This window comes from Chelmon rostratus, chromosome 4 (assembly GCF_017976325.1).
Source record: "Chelmon rostratus isolate fCheRos1 chromosome 4, fCheRos1.pri, whole genome shotgun sequence".
NCBI lineage: Eukaryota > Metazoa > Chordata > Actinopteri > Chaetodontiformes > Chaetodontidae > Chelmon > Chelmon rostratus.
The window spans coordinates 714,259-735,476 of NC_055661.1; the positions used below are offsets into that span (position 1 = coordinate 714,259).

General features: G+C 40.0%; 1 protein-coding gene across 1 annotated transcript; it reads right to left on the bottom strand.

The window, feature by feature from the left end:
• Positions 1-14,342: 14,342 nt before the first annotated feature.
• On the bottom strand, positions 14,343-17,181 carry LOC121605306 (coiled-coil domain-containing protein 106-like). Its single transcript, XM_041935178.1, has 5 exons — positions 17,175-17,181; positions 15,885-15,950; positions 15,511-15,630; positions 15,196-15,396; positions 14,343-14,647 (listed from the first exon to the last, which is right to left on the bottom strand). Exons 1-5 carry the CDS (start codon positions 17,179-17,181, stop codon positions 14,343-14,345), a joined length of 699 nt encoding a protein of 232 aa, XP_041791112.1.
• Positions 17,182-21,218: the final 4,037 nt, after the last annotated feature.

Genomic DNA, 21,218 nt, shown 5'->3' on the forward strand with positions numbered 1-21,218 from the left:
TGTTGGGGACCACAGGCCAGTCATCATTAAGAACCAACACATCAGTCAGGTGGGTTCATACAGGTATCTGGGGGTCCACATTGACAACACACTCGGCTGGAAGTCACATGTTGGAAGCCTCTGCTCCAAACTCCAACAGTGTCTCTACTTTCTACGCAGACTAAGGGTCTATGGAGTGGAGCAGAGGATCATGTTGCTCTTCTACCGTGCTGCACTGGAAAGTATCATCAGATACGGCATTGCAGCCTGGTACGGCAACCTGACTGTGCAGTCGAGGTCACAGATTGCCAGTCTGGTGCGGACTGCAATGAAGATTATAGGGGTCATCTTTTCTGTTTACACCTGTAAACTGCAGCTGGATGGAGTCCAGGAAAAATTTCCCCATGGGGACAATAAAAGTATATCTTATCTTATCTTAGAATCCCACAAGCTGATGGGATGCTGTACGTGTGGAGCTCTCACATACTGAATAAGAATGCTGAAGTTTCATTTAAGAGTAACTTAAAACTCAGTCCACTTTTTGGAGTATTTTGTAAATTCTATGTAAAGTCCCTTATTATAATATCAATGGATTCTTGTCCCAGTTTAGTTTTCATTTCACAGGCAGTTCTTTGGCTTTTTCGTAGAGGAAGTCAAGTAATGCTCACTCATAGAACAGAACAAAAAAAAATGTGTGAAAAATCTCATATCTTTTCAGAGGTGGCACAAGAGATTTCTTTTTGCTTGGGGGCATAATAATTGGTGGGGCTGAAATCTGGAAAGTGGCATTTCAAAGTCAATTACAAAGTATCATATGTAACAAAGAAACTACAAAGACTAGCAAAGAAGCAATACGGACAGGGCAGGGCAGTCAGGGCTTGTAGGAAAAGCGAACACACACAAAAAAAACTGTGAACCTTGTAGCTTTTTAACCTGGGTGCCAGGGTCCTTCCTCTGGCTGCTGACCTGCTAGGAGTGAGCAGCATCAAAGGACCTACTGGTAGCCTGTCACATGTGGCTCATTTTACTTTGTGGTTCATTTTTATCACACTGTTGGCATACTGAAGCACGCTGAATTTGTAGAAGTGAATACATCTTGTGTGATATTAGCAACGTGAATTCATCTAGGTGAGTCAATTGCATGGAATAAACGAAAGAGACAAGAGTTTGTTTGTCATACATCTGGTAATGGGGCTATCATAATTCTTGTTTGGGCTTTACTCACATCTAACCCCAACCTAGCCCTCAAATCTTTTCCGCGCCTCTCTCCTGACTGATTAATAAGATGGACTTAGACATGAGGATAAGATGCCAGCGAGCAAAATGTGGACACGATTAAGGGAATTGAACTGTACTCTATATTGTTCTTCTCTTTCCATCCATAAATTCATCCAGATTTAGAAAATTTACTGAATTTCCTTGCCTTTTCCTCGCAAATTTCCCTCTATTTCTGTTTTGGTTCTCCAATATACAAAATTTTGCATGGTTTTGTGGGCTGTGACTGATCATAGTCTTTAGGACATTCAGTGTGTTGTCCTCTGCATATACTTAGGCCACCCTTGACATCAATGGAAAGCAACTGACATTTTAAACAGTATATAAAACATCAAAGACAACAAAAAATTAAATCTGTTCTGATATGAGTACTGTACAATCTTCTGCAATAACGAGTGATTTAATCAAGTCTGTAGTCAAGACCACTAAAGTCAACTCTTTGACAAGCTTGAGCAGTCAAAATGGGGGTTGAGTGTAATTTTTAGTGCATACCTGCACAGGTAGTTTTTAAAACATGCCTTTTTCTATGCATTTTGGCCTTATGTCCAGACAAAAACATGGTTTAAGTCACTGAAAACACAGAGTCTTTGGTCTGTGAGGACAGTTTGTGCATCACTAGCTCCTGTGTGTACATGATGCGATTTTGTGCAATGGCATAACCAAAACAGTGATAAATGCACTGCATTCATATAGCATTCTTCCAGTCTACCAACCTCTGTGTGGTTGTAAGCACATTCACCGACACAGTGGCAGCAATTTAGCGTCCAGCATCTTGCCAAAGGACACTCCAGACTGTAGAAGCAGGGGACTGAACCACCAATCTTGTAATTAGTGGATGACCCTCTACCACCTAAGCCATAGCTGCCCACAGCAGTGCAGGACGTTTTTGCATGTTTACATATAAATGCAAAGTTACTCTTGCAATATATTAAACAACAGAGGCATCAAATGCACTGGCCCCTGCCCCAACATTGTTGATTTTGGTTGCGACCTGGTCATTTACGAATCCCACTACGGTGAAGGCAGGTCACGTCTTCACCATAGCAGGATTCAGCAGGATTCATGGAACAGGAGGAAAAACCCTGTTTAAAAAACTGTAAATGCGGACAAGGCATGAGTTGAGTCAAAACAGTACCAAATTCTCATCCTGCTTTACTTTTATTCATAGTGAGTCAAACTTCAGTCAGTAAGTACAGACCAGTGCATCAGCAACAGTGGAGGTACTGTAATAATGAATTGTGTTTACTGACTGCAGCGCAGTTTCTCCATTCTGCAGCCAAAAAAAGCCAAAGGGACTCGGTCAAGATAAAGACTGCAATAGGTCAGACCGCTGGTTGAGAATGAGAAAAGTTTGAGTCAAAACATCTGCAAGACAAGACTTGTCTCACGTCCTACAGATGAATATGACTTGATTTTTCCCACAAGTTTCCACACAACGCTCATTGCACTCTTAATCCTATCTAACCCTTGTATAACTAAAAGATTCAAATTACTGACATTGTGGAAAATGAAAAATGCTTCTCAAAACCCCCAAACTGTCTTAGTAGCTTTTGTATCTTGTCAACTACAAGAAGAAGTTTTGGACAATGTGTAGTGTAAGGGAATGCTGGCCACTTCTTATTCCTGGATTTTTCTTGTTCCTGACATTCAGCTACACATTCTAATTTGTTAACACATGAACAGATTACCATTACCATCAATTCAAAAGACACACATACATATGGGTGGAAGGAAAGTTACTTGCCGTGAATAAATGCCTGTGAAATTCTGATTTTTGGTCCTGGAATCCCTCCTATGTAAACCCCTTACCTCCAATATCACAGATAAAAATAAAAACACAGTTCGACTTACTTATTGTTTGCTAATGAGCAAGCCGCTTTCAAGCTTGCAAATGCTGACTCTCATTTAGCAACAAGAGGCAAGTTGTCATAATTTGTTCACTTCTAAAAAAAAATAAAATAAATAAATAATTTGGGATGATATTGCTTAATCCTATTCATAATTTGCTTAACTTTTACTAGTTTTCTTAGGCCTACGAGCAGCATTACAAGCATTGACGCTCGTCACAACAAGAATCATCAGCAACTTGGGGTTCAGTATCTTGCTCAAGGATACTTCGACACATAGACTGCTGAGGCCAGGGATTGAACCACCAACCTTCTGATAGGTGGACCACCTCTCTACCTCCTGAACCACAGGCGCCCCTGTCTGTCTTGTCGGTGTGTGTTTTACTGTAGGGTGTGGCTGGTAGGTCTGGCCTAGCCTCCCCCTTTCCTGCACACACTTGTGACCAATTATCTAATCAACACCCATCTGCTGATACAGGGTGCATCTCATTTCTCAAAATTGTCGTTTCCTCACTCCTCGATCCTCGCTCGAACCAGAAGTACTTCTGGTCCACCATCTTGCCGGCCGTCCCAAAGCGCAAATTGTGGCTCTGAGGAGCGAGGAGCGAGGAGCGATGAGGGCCCTCGGAGGAGCTATGAGGGAGGATACATCAGTGCATCCTACCCAGAAGTCTGTCAACTGAACGGTATGAAGACTCCGCCCCCACAGCTGTCACGTTTGAACGAGGTGGAGGAGAAAGTGCGCTAGTGTAAATATCCTGCAGTGAATGGCTGTAATTCAGATGAGCCTAACAACGCTACGTTCCCCAAAGAGCGATAATACAAGAACATGAGGATCCGTCATGTTTCAATCACGTAAGAGATGATGTAGTGAGCAGGTTCCTATCGTCCCTGCTCACTATTATCCAGCTTAGAACTCTGCTCACTACTAAAGCATTCAATATAAAGTGACACAAAATAGTGATTAAAACATGTTATTGATTTAAAATGATCCTACTCTCGTCTGTCACCGCTCTCACTGCTCACTGCACTGATTTCTGCGTTCAGTGTCATACATTAAAAATCTGTCTCCAGTTTTGTCTCCACTAAGCAGTCTTTTATCTACAACCTGTTCTAACACTAACACATCGGCCTCTCGTCACTTGTTCTGCGTGTTATCTGAGTGAAATAATGTGTTTCATGGCTCGGAGGTTTCTCTTCACTGACAGGTCTGAAATGTGTCTCGTTGAACAGGGACAGAAGACACAGCGAGGCTGATAAAGTTCAGGTCAGAAAATGACCACCTGTTTACCTGGAAGAGGCGTCCAACCAAGAATGAACTCATTAATTCTCATGTGTGTTAATAAAAGTGTTACATATTTATTTGCTAGTGCTGGGGACTTTTTTTTAATAATGCAAAGTATAAAATATAAATATATCAGAAACAGACGTCGCTTCATGTGACGCTTCAGAGGAAAGGACGTCTCAATTCTCATAAAACATATTTCCTCGTTTCTTCTCTATTTGTGTGCTTTCCTTGCGCCCTCTCATGCATCCCCGGTGGGAGGGACTAAGACGCAAGGAAAAGACGCAAGTGAGGGAAACGAGGATGCAATTTTGAGAAATGGGATGTACCCATAGTATAAAACGCAGTATTGTCAAATGGTCCGTTCACCTTTGTGATAATAGTGAGACCCCTGAGATCTACCTGTCATAATAACTATTTTTGCCTTGTCTCTGTCTGGCCTTTCTGATGCCCAGGTGCTCAACTTCGTGCTCCTGCCTACGCCCTTTCAGTCTGTCGTTGTGAGTAACTTGGACCTGGACCCTCACCTGGCCTGTTCACTCTCAGTAGACACTTTTGACTCGTGTGTCTGGACTCTGTTGCTGCTGTCTGTTGCACATTATTGAACAACTCATGAAACTATTGCCTTTTTATATATCCTCTGTCTCAGAATTACAGCATTTGGGTCGTTTACTTCAGCACAAGATTGTTAACAACTCTGTCCCTTCCTGTAGACAGACCTCAGTGTTACAGAGAATGGAAATGGTGTTGTAGTCCAAATCCATCTCCTTTTTCTTGGTCACATTTAGGAAGAGGTAGATATTCCCACACCATGCCACAAAGTGGTGCACCAGTTCCCTATACTCAGTCTCCTCTTCACCACACACACCCCACAACTAGACCATCAGTCACATCAATCATCAGGGAATTTCTGCAGATAACAGGACTGTGAGTAGTATCGGAGGTCTGAGGTGTACAGTGTAAAGAGGAAAGGTGAGAATACAGTTCCCAGCGCTGCTCCTATGGAGACAAGAGAGGAGAGACTATTAAATGTTCGAGTTCAATGCCAGAGGTCAAAGGTGTGGTTAAAACATTGAGTCGGTTCATGTACACTCTGACAGAAGCCAGTCGAGTCTAATAATGAAATAAATGCAGTACGAAGGCTGTCATTATCAACCTCCACATGAATATTTGAAATCACCTGCAATAGTTTCTTTGTTTTGTTTTGTTACTTAGATAAAAACTCAGAGAATTCAGATTAATACTCAGAATATTTACCAGGAGCGTGGAACGCTATGACAAATAATATTGGCTGTAATGTTTTCCAGGTTTGGTGTGAAAGTCAAAGAACAAGGCTTTCAAATGAGTTCGATTAAGTTAATTGAGTTTAGGATTAGGGTTATGTCAAGTCAAAAATGGCTGTGACTCCTCCTCCTCAGTCAGTCTCTCAAGAGATGTGAGTATTAATATGACTCGGGGGAGTAGCTATATTTAGGCTAACATACTCATCATGACTCAGTCAGGTGTCAGTCAGTAAGACAAAATAAGTCAATATTGCAGCTCTGCCTCCTGGTCTAAACTCTAGGTTGCACATGTTGCTAAGTACAGCTAGTGTCAGTTGAGGTTATATTGACTCAGGTGAATAAACTGGACTGCTAAAACTCTCATGTGGTCAAATGTGCAAATAAAGCCAGGCAAAATGTGCTGCTTCCAGTCTGCACACACCTTTGGATGTCTTACAGATTCATGCAAGACAAAAAACATTTCTGTCAAGAGTCAAATATTTTTATTTCAATAAATTATGTTTCGAACGTGTGGAATCAGTGTTATGCGTGACAGAATACCTGTGAATGTTCTGTTGTGGGGAACAGTGCAGAAAATAGCTTTTTGTTTCATTTGTACCTCTTTACAAACACTGACCTCTTGTTTGTCAGGCCGGGACTCAGATCAGGACTCAGACGCAGATATTTACTCACACAGATCTTTATTGAGCAAAAAAACCCAAGCACCACTTCGCTGAGTGTTAAACAAATAGGCCATGAAATTACTCTAGGCAAAAGGCTATCGTGATATATATCTATATATATGAAATTTAATTTTTTAAAATGTTATTCACTTTATTAATCCCAAACTGGGAAATTATTCTCTGCATTTCACCCATCACTGTAAACACACACATGCAACATGCAGTGAACACACAGGAGCAGTGGGCTGCCGCATCAGGCACCCGGGGAGCAAATGGGGGGGTTAAGTGCCTTGCTCAAGGGCACATCAGCCGGCTAATATAGGGGGGAGGGGATACTCCACCACACCCAAACTTCTCTGCCAGTCCGGTGGGGGGAATCAAACTGGCGACCCTCCGGTCACAAGCCGCTTCTCCAACCTCTAGGCCACGGCTGCCACAAAAATAACAAAGAAACAGAAATCGCTCACTAAGAGGAAAAACAATGAAACTCTAAGACTATGAAAACTAAGAAACAAAAGACGCTGCCGAAGGAGGAAAACACAAAGGGCTATGAAAACAGAAATGGCTTAACGAAACTAGATAAGAAAAACTACAAACTCAAAATACACTCCAAAATAACGGAGGAACTAGAATCCAAGTAACAAAATAAATCCAACAGAAAATCTCTAAATACAGAGGAAAATAAATCGGCTATGATATATTCTATGAAAATAAACCAGAAACTAAATTATCAAAATTACAAATCAAAGCACTCACGAAGAGGAAACAAGAGCTTACGGACAATGACTGTGGCTGTGGCTGTGGCAAGGACAAGGACAAGGGAGAAGACAGGCTCAGGTGAATTGCCGACGGACAAAGACACTTTGGCACAAGACAAGGGAGACGCAGACTATTTAACACGTGGAGGGTAATCAGGAACAGGTGGAGACAACAGGTGATCAGGGCGGACACACAGGACACATGAGGAAGGGCAAGTGCTCTGAAACGAGAGGAGAGTTAGACCTTCAAAATAAAACAGGAAATGACAAGACAAAAACCCTGTGTGTGTGACATTGTTTATCTACGGGTTGATGTTTGTTTCTGAGAAGATATACTTTTACCTTAAAATGTCGTAATCATGTTTTGTTGTGTCAGGTACTTTTTTCAATATAGACAAAAACTACACACTTAATTCCCTCACCGGACTGGCAGAAAAATTGGGTGTGGTGAAGTATTCTCTCCCCCTCCATTAGCCGGCTGATGTGCCCTTGAGCAAGGCACTTAACCCCCCAATATGCTCCCCAGGCGCTTGAATGCAGCTTTCACTGCATGTTGCATGGTGCATGCATGTGTTTCAGTAAAATCAGTGATGGGTTAAAAGCAGAGAATAATTTCCCAGTTTGGGATTAGTAAAATAAATAAAATTAAAAAATAAAATAAGGGGACCTTGACTATCCATCCTTTTGCTAAGAGATCTTGGATGTACTCTTTAACTTCTGCAACCAAAGGCTTTGGAAAAGAAGAATATGCTTATCTTTGGTGCTAATTGACATACGTAAGCTTGGGATACAGCCAATATCATTAGCATCTCTTGAAAAAGCAGAAGACTCCTCACACAGCATTCTGCTCACAACCTCTTGCTGTTCTTTGTTAAGGTGACTCAAGTCAACAGGTGGCAGCCACTGTGGTGCACATATTGACTGGGCTGAGGGCACCATGGCCCCTTGCACCATTATATCTCTTTTCTCAGGTGAGTCAGTTTCAACGATTTTTTTTGATTGGCTGAATACTGCCAATGGGAGATTTCCTGGGCAGAATAATGTCATGTTTGGTATGATTTCCTAGAGGCACAGCTACATAGGGGTGTCTCTCATTCTGAATTTCTAACAAGTCCTTGCCTATGTCCAGCTGCTGTAGCTGCACACAGCTCTCTTCTGGTTCAAACAACACCAATGAGTCAGAAGGGTCAAGCTGCGGTGGCACTCTACACTTTACCCAAGTTACACCACCAGCAGGAATTACTCTGTCTTTCTGCCCTATTCTCGGGCGCCCCTGGGGTGCCACAGATTTTTTTGTCTGCACAAAATGAACAATAGTCTGGGCTGTGTCATTGGGAATGATCAGGTTTTTCCGACCAATCAGGTTAGCTATCTGCTCATTGCCAAAAGGTGGGAGGGTTTGTGAGGGTGTGACAGGGGGTTTCTTGTGGCGGCACTTTTTATGTACTTTGCCGTTTCAGTGATTGTATCTTGCTCATTTTTCACACTGATGGACTGACTGTCTCTTAATGTAGCTTCTGACTCTACAAGGTGGGACTCAGGAAGGGCTCTGGTTACTGTTTGTCCCCCTGCAGCAACCGGCTCACATTTCCCTAAGGCGTTTCAGACAACCTACAGCTCTGTGGCCCTCTTCACCACAAGTAAAACAGTGTTTACAATCCTGCAAGCCCTTTTCTAGACACTTTGAACAACCATAGGGTCTCTCCTTTCGAGTCATTTGGAGTTTGGCAGGTGAACAGTCGCACCTGTGGTCTTTCTGTATGGTTTCTGCAAGTGAGTCTACTAACTTAGTGAGCACATCAATTTTGTCAGAGAGCTGCTGTACAGTGTCTATTTTGTTTCTTGGTTCAACAGTCTCTTTCTTTGAGTTTGGATGTTTTACATTCTCTAAGTAGTAAGTTGTAGGATTAGCTCCCAGCCAGCATCAGGAGCCGATCCTGGACGAGCCCCCAAGAATCTGTAACAGGTCCCGGATGAGGGGCCTGTAGACAGATTATAATTTTCTCCTGTAAAGGAGAAAATAATGAAGCAGGCAACAGGTGATGTGTTTCCTTCTCTCGCTTCTGCCAGACTTTTAATTCTTACAACATATGTATTTTCAACACAATGTCAATTTCACATATTTCTCAATAAACCTATTATCAGCACACAGTTTCCAAAAATCCATGCGATCAAACTAGGGGGCAAGGGCTATACATACAACAACTAAGACAACACAAGAAACTCACTAACACATAACATGGCAAGACAATAGACAAAGACAAGACGATGAGCAAACTATCAATGACTAAAATAACGAACAGAAAACCCTCCCGTAGGAGTAAGAAACAAACTACTATGGAAGACCTTGAGAACTTAACTAACAAAACGACAGAAACAAAAATCACTTCCTGAAAACTCAGAGGAAAAGTAACACTGCTATAAAATAAAACAAAACCAAGGAACAATCTAACCAAGAACTGAAATTCGGCTTTAACTAGCGAAAACAAAACAAAGCTTGACTATACAAATGTGATAAAAGGAAAACTCTGAAAAGGAAAACTCACAAGGAACATGGCACGGACATGAACACAGACAAACCAAGGGGTAACACAGACATGGACCGAGACACGGACATGAACTAAGAAAACACAACGATTAAACACTTACATGAAACGCGACGCGGACATAACAAAGAAAACTCAACAAATAACATTCACTATGGGGCTATGTAGGCTGTGAGGCTGTATCTAGGCTGTGACTATGACTATGGCTGTGGCTGTGGCTGTGGCTAAGGTATACGGCAAGGAATTTACAGACAACAAGGTAGCGCAGACAACGACCCAACAAAGACTGGGGGGAAGACGCAGACTTAAATACACAAGGAGGGATCACTAATGACACACACAGGTGGAAACAATCAGACAATCACAAGGACGGAAAACACAAGAAGTGAAGTAACCAAGACACATAACACGAACCTTCAAAATAAAACAGGATGTGACAAAAATCAGGCAAAGACAACACACAATGGGAAACTTAACAAAAACCGGCGTGCATGACACAGGCACAGCGAGTGTTTTTATCTAACTGACAAAATTACTAACACATGAAATAAACAATGAAATGTTCCTTTAAACAATTTTTTTAATCCGAACCGTTTTTAAATGCACCAGGAGCCAAACCAAATATAGTTATGAGCCTTTAAGCAGTATGTGCTAACCTCAGACATAACAGACAAAGCAAATATTAGCCAGTTAAGCTAGCTCACGCTTCTGCCGTGGCCGCATGCTGACCACGTTATTTTCCGATCCTCAAAAGTAAACAAAGAAACAGCCCTGACCAGAAAAGTACACAAATGCACTTGTATTAGCATTATAAATACATCTTCTGGCGATTATATATGTGTTTTGACAAGCTACTAACCTGTAAAGGACAGGGAAATAATGAAGCAGGCAACAGGTGATGTTTTTCCTTCTCTCGCTTCTGCCAGACTGAAGACGAGAGCTGGATACTGACATCACCAAGCCTGTCTCCCTGGGGAAGCAGTGCCTCCTAGCTGCAAAATTGAGATACCGCTCCAAACTGAAATGTCCATTAAATTAACTGAATAAGGCTCTTCTCAAAAAATATACACTTGAAAACCAAACAAAATATACATTAATTAATTACATAATGTGACCACACATTACTGTGTGTCACACTGGCATTACATGAGGGGAAAGGCAGGTGTCAATTTAAGTTAATTTGATAGCTCAAGTGTGGAAATTATAGTGCAATTTTTAGAACCTACTTAACAACGCTTTTTAGGTGCAACATTTTTTATGAATCAGGCATAAGCACACTGTCAGAAATTATCTTTAGAATTTATACCTTAGTATAAATCTCAGAAAAGTTTTATTAACGAGGCTCCATGTTTAACTGACTTTGCCACATATTTGTATCACTAATTTAATCTGACACCAAGACAGCACACAATAATTACATATAGATGAGAGCAGCTCACAGCTGTAATACATAAAATCACCCTGCCACACAAATCAGGATAAATCCCATTATGTGCTATCAAATATTGACTGGGTCTTTTTGTCATGTTAATGAGACATGATAGATAGATAGATAGATAGATAGATAGATAGATGGGAAATTGCAGTGCAGCAGCAGCATTACACACAGTGAAATAAGTGAAAAAAGACTATAAAGAACAAACTATACATAATAAAAATATAAAAATAGTGAGCAGTAAAAAGATTATGTACATAACAATAATAATAAAATAGCCAAATAGTAAACAGTAGTAAAAAGTATTGCACAAAAAAGAATATCAAATGCAAGTGAATATCAAAATAAGAATATCAAAAGCAAAATGGCAGTGAAAATAAAGTGTACCGTGACTGTAAGAACAAACTATAGATAATAAAATATCGAAATAACAGGCAGTAAAAAATTATATACATAATAATAAAATATCAAAAGCAAACAGTAGTGGTAAGAAGTATTGTATTATTATTATTATTATTATTTTCAGCTGTTGTTGTACAGTGTAATGGCATGTGGCAGGAAAGATTTCCTGTATCTGTCCCTTCGACAGCGGAGCTGTAGCAGCCTGTGGGAGAAGGTGCTCCACTGTCTGTCCACTGTGTCATGGAGAGGGTGCTGATCATTGTCCATGATGGATAGCAGTTTATTCAGCGTCCTCCTCTCCACCAAAGTCTCAAAAGACTCAAGTCTGAGTCCAAGTACAGAGCCAGCCTTCTTGATGATCTTATCAAGTCTGTTGGTGTCGCTGGCTCTGATGCTGCTGCCCCAACAAACAACAGCAAAGAAGATGGCGCTGGCAACAACAGACTGGTAGAAGATCTCCAACATTTTGCTGCACACGTTGAAGGATCTCAGTTTCCTCAGGAAGTAGAGTCTGCTCATCCCATTCTTGTACACAGTCTCTGTGTTGGATTTCCAGTCCAGTCTGTTGTCGATCACCACTCCAAGGTATTTGTAGTCCTCCACCTCCTCCACCACCTCCCCTTTGATAAGTAGTGGCTGTGAAGGCGTCTTCTTCCTCCTGAAGTCAATCACCATCTCTCTTGTCTTGCTGATTGTTCAGCCTCAGGTGGTTTTGTTCGGACCACTCAACAAAGTTGTCTATCACTGTCCTGTACTCCCCCTCCTCTCCCTCTTATACACCCGACAACAGCTGAGTCATCAGAGAACTTCTGCAGGTGACATGACTCAGAGTTGTACTTAAAGTCAGTGGTGTATAAGGTGAAGAGGAAGGGAGAAAGCACAGTCCCCTGCGGAGTTCCTGTATCACTGACCACCCCATCAGACAGCCCGCTGCCCAGATGGACAAACTGTGGCCGGCCTGTCAAGTAGTCAGTAATCCAGGAGATCACTGCGTCGTTAACACCCATCCCCCGCAGCTTCTCACCCAATAGCAGAGGTTGAATGGTGTTGAAGGCACTGGAGAAATCAAAGAATGTGATTCTTACAGTGCCTCCTCCACCATCAATATGCATATGGGCTCGTTGCAGCAGGTAAATGACAGCGTCATCGACTCCTAAATGGGGCTGATAGGCAAACTGCAGGGGGTCCAGGAATGTCTTCACCTGTGGACTCAGCTGGGCTAGGACCAGTCTCTCCAGGACTTTCATCACATGGGATGTGAGGGCGACTGGTCTGTAGTCAAAGTTCTTACTATAATGGTAACACTTTATTTTAAGATACACCTACTCACCATTAATTAGTTGCTTATTAACATGCAAATTAGTAACATATTGGCTGTTAATTAGTCATTATTAAGTACTTATTCATGCCTTGTTCTGCGTGCCCTTATTTTGCAACCAGTTAGCCATTAACTAAGAGTCTTCCCTCAATAACCTCAGAATTATTGCTTATTAGTACTAAGTAAGGAAGTTGTTGTATATGAATTATGATCTTAATATGCTTTGCTTAGTATGGACTTAGTAAGGTGGTAGTACCCCAAGAATAATTATTCTCCCTTAATACCACTTGATGAATATGGTCTGTTCTTACATAAGAAAACACAAAACTACAAATATTAATAGTGTTCAAATAACTCTAAATTAAGTCTTTGTTACATTGAATATGTTCCCCATACTAAAGTGACATCTTGATCATTACTAATTCACTAATAGTTGAACACTTATTAACCAACACATGTTCCCTAAACTAAAGTTGCCTCCTTTTCACAATTAGTTAATATGTTATAGCACACAGCTACTGCAATAAACAAGTGATGGGTTACACCTTTGAAAAATGGATCTATCTATAGGTTCCCTCTCATTCAGTAGTAGAATAACAAAGACAGCACAAGTACAAATACCTCATTTATTAAACCACTGGTTCAGGTTTTCCCAAGGCTGACAACAAATGCTCGACCAGGTAATCTTCCTGAAATTTCAAACGCTGACAACTGTATCAGTGTATGTAAATATGTCATGCAATATGGTATCAAGTGTATAAGCAGGTCATACTGTATGATAATACAGGTACTCTATTGTTGAAAAACACTGCACAATATAAAGTACAAAAATACAAAAAATTGAAATATAAAAAATATAAAACCTGCACAGCTCAACGTGACTTGTCAAAGGTTAGAACAAATGTACTGAACTGTACAAACATTGCACTTCAGCAGCCTAAACCTGCTCTATAATTACGGCATCAGGTGATTGATTCCCCTGTGCACAAATACAGTAATCCCTCGCTATATCGCGCTTCACTTATCGCGGCTTCGCTGCTTCGTGGATTTTTTTTACAGTGTTTTTTTTTTTTACAGCGCTTTGAAGGTGACATGTCCGTTTATAAAAATCTTCTTGCTCAGAAAAAGAAAGAGTGCCGACAACTACCCATAACTATGTTCTTCTCTCGGGCAAAGACTCCTGCGCAGCCTTCAGTAGAAAAAGACGCTACAGCGCAGCGGAGTCAGGACGAAGAGGCACAGCTGGATGGACTGTGAAATACGCGAGTGACAATATTTCCTGTTTTGTATCATAGTTTTTGTTAAAAAAAACGTTAATATTTGCATTTATTAAACGCATTTTAGGCGTGAAAACAAGTTTCGGCGTTTTGTTTCATTCTATAGTACAATATTGCATTGTAAAATAATAGTAAAAATGAAGATATATCTACTTCGCGGATTTCACATATCGCGGGTTATTTTTGGAACGTAACCCCTGCGAGGGATTACTGTATTTCACTTTTCTAAAACCATGTAACAGAATTTTAACTGAACAAAGAAGCTCACTTAACTCCTAATATTTCATCAACAAGGGGAGGAGTTGACCTGTGGCCTTCATGTCCTTTATAATGCTCTTCTTCTCAGAGGTTATGTGTGTTGCACACCTCTTAGCAAAGGACTGCAGGGTCTCAGTTGCAGGATCATACTTCAGGGTGTTGAAGGTTACAGGATCCACAATGCTGAGCTCTGCAATTGCAGCAGTCATCTTGATGGTTCCCCGGTCCACGCCTTTGATTCTGAAGGCTTCAGTCATGGTGTGGACTTTTAAGCTTTTCAAGACTTTTTTATATCTGCTGATAACCTCAGCTGGCCCTTTCACTGAAAAATATAAAAAACAAAAACAAAGAACAAGAGAAATGAGCACAAACCACGGCTTACGGTCAACTGAAATTGCTCAAACTAGTCACTTCTCTTTTCATAAAAGTATGAAGCATATTCTAGGAATTGAAGAATCTGCTCATTTCTTGATATGATTTCACGCACAATGTGGTTCAGAATCCAATACAAAAATGATACTCTGTAAGATCTGTATAGTTGGTTAGTCTTATGGTTCCGAATTATGTTTAATTCTGAGAGACAATCTTTCTAGCAATACATTTGATGTTGGATAATAATTAGTTTGAATGCTGCAAAATAAAATGGAGCTTTATTCTGATGAAAGCCATATTTTTGACTTTAGACATTTAATTTTTATTTATCATCAGATTCCTAGTATATTCAGAATCTAGAACTGAAGATCTGTATTTTTGCCTCATAATTACTTCAGGACAAATTTATAACAGCTCTTCCAATGCTTTTATTAATACTTATTTTTCATGACCACTTGGTGCTAACAGGACAGGTGGTTCAAGTTATGCCATTCTTACCTCTTACATGAGCTTTTCCAGGCACAGACACAGTTGCAAATGCAGGTGGCTGTGTCCGACGTTTCTTCCTTCTTTGGATGACAACATCACTGTCCGGGGACTCACTGATGTCTGGAGAAGATGGGGGAATGACATCATCTTCATCCATGTTGCCGTCATCATCCTCGTTGTCGTCCTCCAAAGTAAATACTTTAGGTTGAGCTTTGATCAAATAGAGGATAGATGAGACAAAGATCAGATTATCAGAAATATATCACACCGTTCATTACAATTACATTATATTTTGCAGATACAAGTTGCCCCCAAATCACTCACATGATCTCTTCTTTCCCATGATTTGCTCACGCAAGAAATTGCGCTCTTGCTCAAGATCCTTTATTATTTTTTCTTGCCATTGGATCCTGGCTTCTAGGAACTCCACTTTGGAAATTGATCCTTAGAAATAAGAGAGCAGGATACAAAAAAGATTATGATTTGACAGTATTAAAAGAGTGAGACAGATAGAGAATGACATGCATGCAACAAAGGTAGTGGACCATATGGTGTGTGCCTTAATTTAATTTGTAAGCACATACATGTATACTGACAAAATCTGCCAACAACTTTAATCTCAGGCGGAAATATCACGCAAGAAATGAAACTCATCTTAGACAACAAAGATACACTGCTAGAAAATGAGAAATCATTACCTGATCCTATGCTGCTTATGCTGCTGCAACTTGGAGCAGAGCCTTTATCTCCTTTATCTTCAGGATCTACAGAATGGCATAGGTACAACAAAATGTATACATATTACATATGACTAGATGACTTTAAACGTTTAAACTCATTTGAACAAGATAATTATTTAAGTATTACAGTTCCTTGAAAGTTAACAGAGAAAGATTTACCATCCAGATTATTTTTGGTCTCCTCTGTCATCAAGTCATCTTTAGGGACTTTTAGGGACAGTTTCTTCTTGGCCTTAGGCTATAGTAATATAAATAAATTAATGTCACTATAACTGGCAAAATGTAACTTAATAATAATCTACACAATATTCAAAAGCTCTTCTTGTTCAATGACTGCATAGTGCATAACGTATTTTTCATTATAAAATGTGGTTCATACCAGACATGGGACCATGTGCAAGTCTCAAGTAAGTCCCAAATCATTTTTCTTTGGGCACGTCAAGTTTGTCACATTGTTATTGCAATTTTGTTATTGCAGAATAGAAGATAAAATCTGTTCTATCATGACAACACCATTCTAAGTCTGCACTCATTCCAAATAGTTTTAGAAAATAATTTGATATTTTATAGTCTATCCCCCGATTGAGCTTTTGCCGTGCCAGTGAGAAATATAGCTGTGGCATTATTTTTTGTCAAGTCAAGTCAAGTCAAAAGTCATCAAAAGAGCGACTTGAGGCCAAGTCACAGTGACTCGAGTTCCCATCTCTGGACTACGTCAAAGGATTACGCACCTGCACTCAGCTAGCTTAACATTACATTAGCTAATTAGCCTCGACACTGCATATAAACGGGAGGGTTTAATACTCTTTAACTATGTAAACGGCCGGGTGACGGGTGTTATGATGTCCTTCCAAAACTCAGGGAGACTTTCAATTAACAGGCTAGCGCTTAACTTACCATTTTTGTTAGACGAATTTCGGTCTTCACTCTCCAAGCTATGAATGAAACGTCAAATAGCCACCTTCTCCATGAGTACCTTCCTGCAGGTAAGATGGCCGACAAGGATGAAGTCTTAAGCGGAAGTTAAATAATCGCCTTCAAAATAAAAGCTTACAATATATGCTGGAAGTATGTAAAGTTTTTTTTTTACAACGAGTTTAAAAAGATATAGATATAAATTGCTCTTTCTGTGAAGGATATTTCATTTATTTTGGTCTTGCCCCCCCAGCAACTTATGGCTATTTGCAACTTGACTTCCACCTGTATTGATCCACATTTTTGCCTTTGCTTTGAAAAATAAAAGCTTACAATCCATGCCGGAAGTCTCAAGCGGAGTTAGTTAATCACCGCTAAAACAAATATAAAAGCTCACATGTATGTTTACACAGAATTTTATGCATTTTGTCACATGACAGCAAAGTAATAGCCAATTATTGGATTAGAGCAACGCATCGGAGTAGCCGGCTGCGGATTGGTAGATTCTTATGTCAGTCATTACACTACAAAGTGGGTCACTTTGCGCCTTTTTTGAAGCAGGACTGCGAGGTTGAAACCATAGATGGTATATAGTAATAAAAAAATCGTCATGGTATGAGATAAAAAAAAAAAAGAAATTATGTGGAGAAGATGTTCAGAATTTTTGAGTCGAATGCATTTCAGACATTGCCCTGAAGAAAACTACAAGTTCACCAGATGGTTAATGAAAGAAGGCCTACTTCGAAAATGGATGAAATGCCCCTCTTGCTCTCATGTTATGAAGTTGAAACGGACCTACGACAAAAGGAGGCAGCATGGTGAGTAGAACAACTAGACCTGTGCCTTATTTATTAATTTCCTGTGTAAGCATAGGGGAGTGTGCAGCATGCACCCATCCAAGATCTGCTAGAATTCAGTGCCAAATCCTATATTTTATGACAATGTTTTTAATACAGAAGCTATGAGTAGTGTACACACAATATATATATATATATAAGTCACTACAAAGTCACAATACAAATCACACACAGCTTTTTTTTTCTTTTTTGTAAATTGAAGAAATATGTTTCTTTGTATATGTAAAACATGCTGTATTTGTTTCTGAAGCAGGATGTATTTGTTTGATAGGTACGTTTCTTATTTGCGGGAAAACGGTATCGAGGTCCATCCGAAGTGGCTCCATATTTGAGAAATCGCACCTTCGACTGCAAAACGTGGATGCATTACATCTACAGGTGCATGGTTTTACATTGTATGATAACAAAAGCCATTGTAACCCACCTGAAAGGTAAGTAACAACAGACCAGGATACTCTAGATTCGATAGAGGGAGTGTTGAGAATGAAATGGAACACCAGTTGAGTAAGAGACAACCACACAGAGATTAGAGTTTAGCAACAGTAATGTATTAACACATAAACACAACACACAATAAACATTTGTACAAATATGGCCGGCCTTTCAATTTGCTTTGTTTTATATTGTCTCTTTAACCTGGGTGCACCCTTTAAAATAAAATAAAATGTCTCTTGCTTCCGAGAAAAGGGAAAATAAGTTCCTTTAATAAGTTTCTATTTCCTGAGTTCTACCACACTGGCAAAACGACAGGTGAAGAAGAGAGGGTCCTCGTCACTCCTGCTCAAGCTGATAACACGGTTGGCTCGCCATCTCCCATCCAGGGAGAGAATCCAGAATCCATAGTCTCCAAAAAACCCAGCCTGTATAGCACAACAGGGTTTAATTCACACTACTCATTTCTATTAACTGTACAGTTTATAATTTCTAAGTATAAATCAATATCCATTAATATAACTTGACTGTTAACTAATGACAAGGTAACTTAACATATTAACCAAATTAACTTCACCCTTTCACTTATAATGAAACCAAAATCATGAAATGACTGATGAACAATCAAACCCACATGTGAAGGAGCCTAAAATAACTCAGTTCATGCCCACATTAGATGAAAGTAAATAAAACAATGCAACATGTAATATTCTGGACCTGTGTGCACAGCACTGCACTACACAGAAAAAAAATTAGCAATCTCATAACCCATGAAAACGATCTCTTTTCACTCACACCATGTAACAAGCACACATACTCTTTTTCCCATTTATACACATACACACACATGGGTTTTCCTATTAAGCACCAGAAATTAAACAACATGGTGAGCTAATGCTTCAACTCCGTGGCTAATACACCACGAGGACATGAAAGTAACATACACGGCAAGCTAATGCTGAAACTCGGTGGCTAACACACCACGAGGGCTTGCTAACTCGTGAAGCTAACACGCACTCACAGCACTCACCGGGAAAAGAAATCTAATCAACATAAGTTCCCAGGGTCGGTTTCCGTGGTCCACTAGACACTCCAAAATCGCTTCAGAAGTTCCTCTTCCTCCACAGTATTTTTCTTGGTATCTACGGTAAGTAGTTTTCAACTTTTCCTACTACGAGTTCTGCGTCTCTGCTCGCCCTGCCGCTGCGTGATGCTCTGGGTGAGTATCGTCTGCGTCTCACTAACTTGCGCCAAGAGGGGCGGGACATGCGCCGATTTCTCCCAATAACAATTCAGCTACACTCTGTGTAGCGAATGGCATTGTTTTTCTCTTCACAGAACCACTGTTAAAGCGAACTTGGACTTCTGGGATAAAATAAATACACAAATAAATTTAATACAGGTTGAAATAAAGACTGCAATTAAGAATGAAATGAAAATCACTGCCAATGAAAGAAAAATATAAAAATAAAATATTTAACTGGAACATTACATTCTGACAAAACTAACATGCCTCCTTTTTTTTTTTAACAGGTTACACCATCAAAGACAAACTCTAACTCAGACCATGTTTTCTTTCAATGTTCTCACTATACTGTTGGTTGGGATGGGTCCTATAAGAGCCAATGCTTACGAGAAATGAGTTTATACAGTATATGGGAAGAATTCTGAATATCAGTCAAATGTATGTATTTATTTATTTATTAAGTATGTGTAATTGCATAAGTGCTGGGTTGAGAAGAGTCCAATGTAGTACAAAGGTTTTGTGGATTTTTAGGTTTTAGGTGGTTCCTGGAAATTGTCTCAAAAGAACTTCACTTTTTTAAACAGACACTTCACTGTGCTAATTTACTCAGTGTCCTTTTTTTTAACTCTTCAAAGATACAGCAGATTTCATTTGTTTGGGGGTTTTATTCCATTCCTCCTCTCATATAGGGAATGTTCTTCACCCTACTTTGCTTTTGAGATTTGTTTTTTCAGGTTAAATACACTCTTATATTCAGGCTATGAGTATCTGCTGTGTCTGCAAATGGGACTGCAAATGAGAAATGATGGTTAGAATTATGGTTATAAAAAGACTAATGACAACTTAAGAAATTGATTTTAACCACCCACTTCTAAATTGTGTCATTGAAGTATTTATCTGGTTGATCTATTACAGATTTGCCCAAGGCCTTCGACTGAGGCAGGTAGACATGCTGCAGGAAGGAATTACCGGTACTGGGAGTTCTGCAACTCTGAGTAAACTTCTAGACAAGCTGTGGAAAGTTTGCAAATCAGGAATGAAAAGAATGAGAGGAAGAGGCAAGCAGACTGTTGGACAAAGAGCAGATTGTTATGATAGATGAAAGCAAATTTGGCCATAAAAGAAAGGTATGAAAGTTACACTTGTGAATATTACTTTGATGCCAAATACATGATTTTGTGTCTAAAAACGTGTGTTTGATGTTGGTTAAGTCTGTGCTAAACTCAGCTACTGTCAGTAGAGACAACATACATACATTTAAAACCTGCTTTTGCCTGAGGTGGAATCAAGGGGAATGTCGGTTTTAAGAAACTACATTATTTCCCCTGTTCCCAGAACAGTTCAATATTTGTCAACATGCACCACTACTCCGAAGCTAAAGAGAACTTTTGAATTTTTGACTTATGATTTACTCTCTCCCATTTCTCACCATTATTGCAGAATCATTGTCCACATTTTTAAGTATTTGCTCTTGTGAATTTCAGTACAACAGAGGACGGCAAGCAACAGGAGTTCCTGGGTGTTTGGAATGCTAGGGATTAAGGATGACAGGAGGAGACCCATTCTTAAGATTGTGCATCACCGTTCAGCCAGGCATCTCTTGCCTCTAATAAAGAAGCACGTTCATCGTGGAAGCTCCGTCATTTCAGATGGGTGGAGGTCTTACCGCTGTCTTCAGGATGAAGGTTACAATCACCTGACTGTCAACCATCAAGATTTTTTTGTTGACCCTGTTACAGGTGCACATGCACAAAACCTGGAGAGATTTTGGGGTATTTGCAAGTCAACTATCTGGAGACAAAGAGGGAACCGCACACAAAAACTGTTGAGGGATCACTTGGA

Bases quoted from the DNA above. Each gene is read 5' to 3' on its own strand.
- LOC121605306 (XM_041935178.1), bottom strand. The intron at 15,397-15,510 runs GTGAGTGATTTG...ATTTGATCAAAG, and splicing joins CATGGGAAAGAAGAGATCAT to CTCAACCTAAAGTATTTACT. The intron at 14,648-15,195 runs GTAAGAATGGCA...TATATTTTTCAG, and splicing joins TGGAAAAGCTCATGTAAGAG to TGAAAGGGCCAGCTGAGGTT.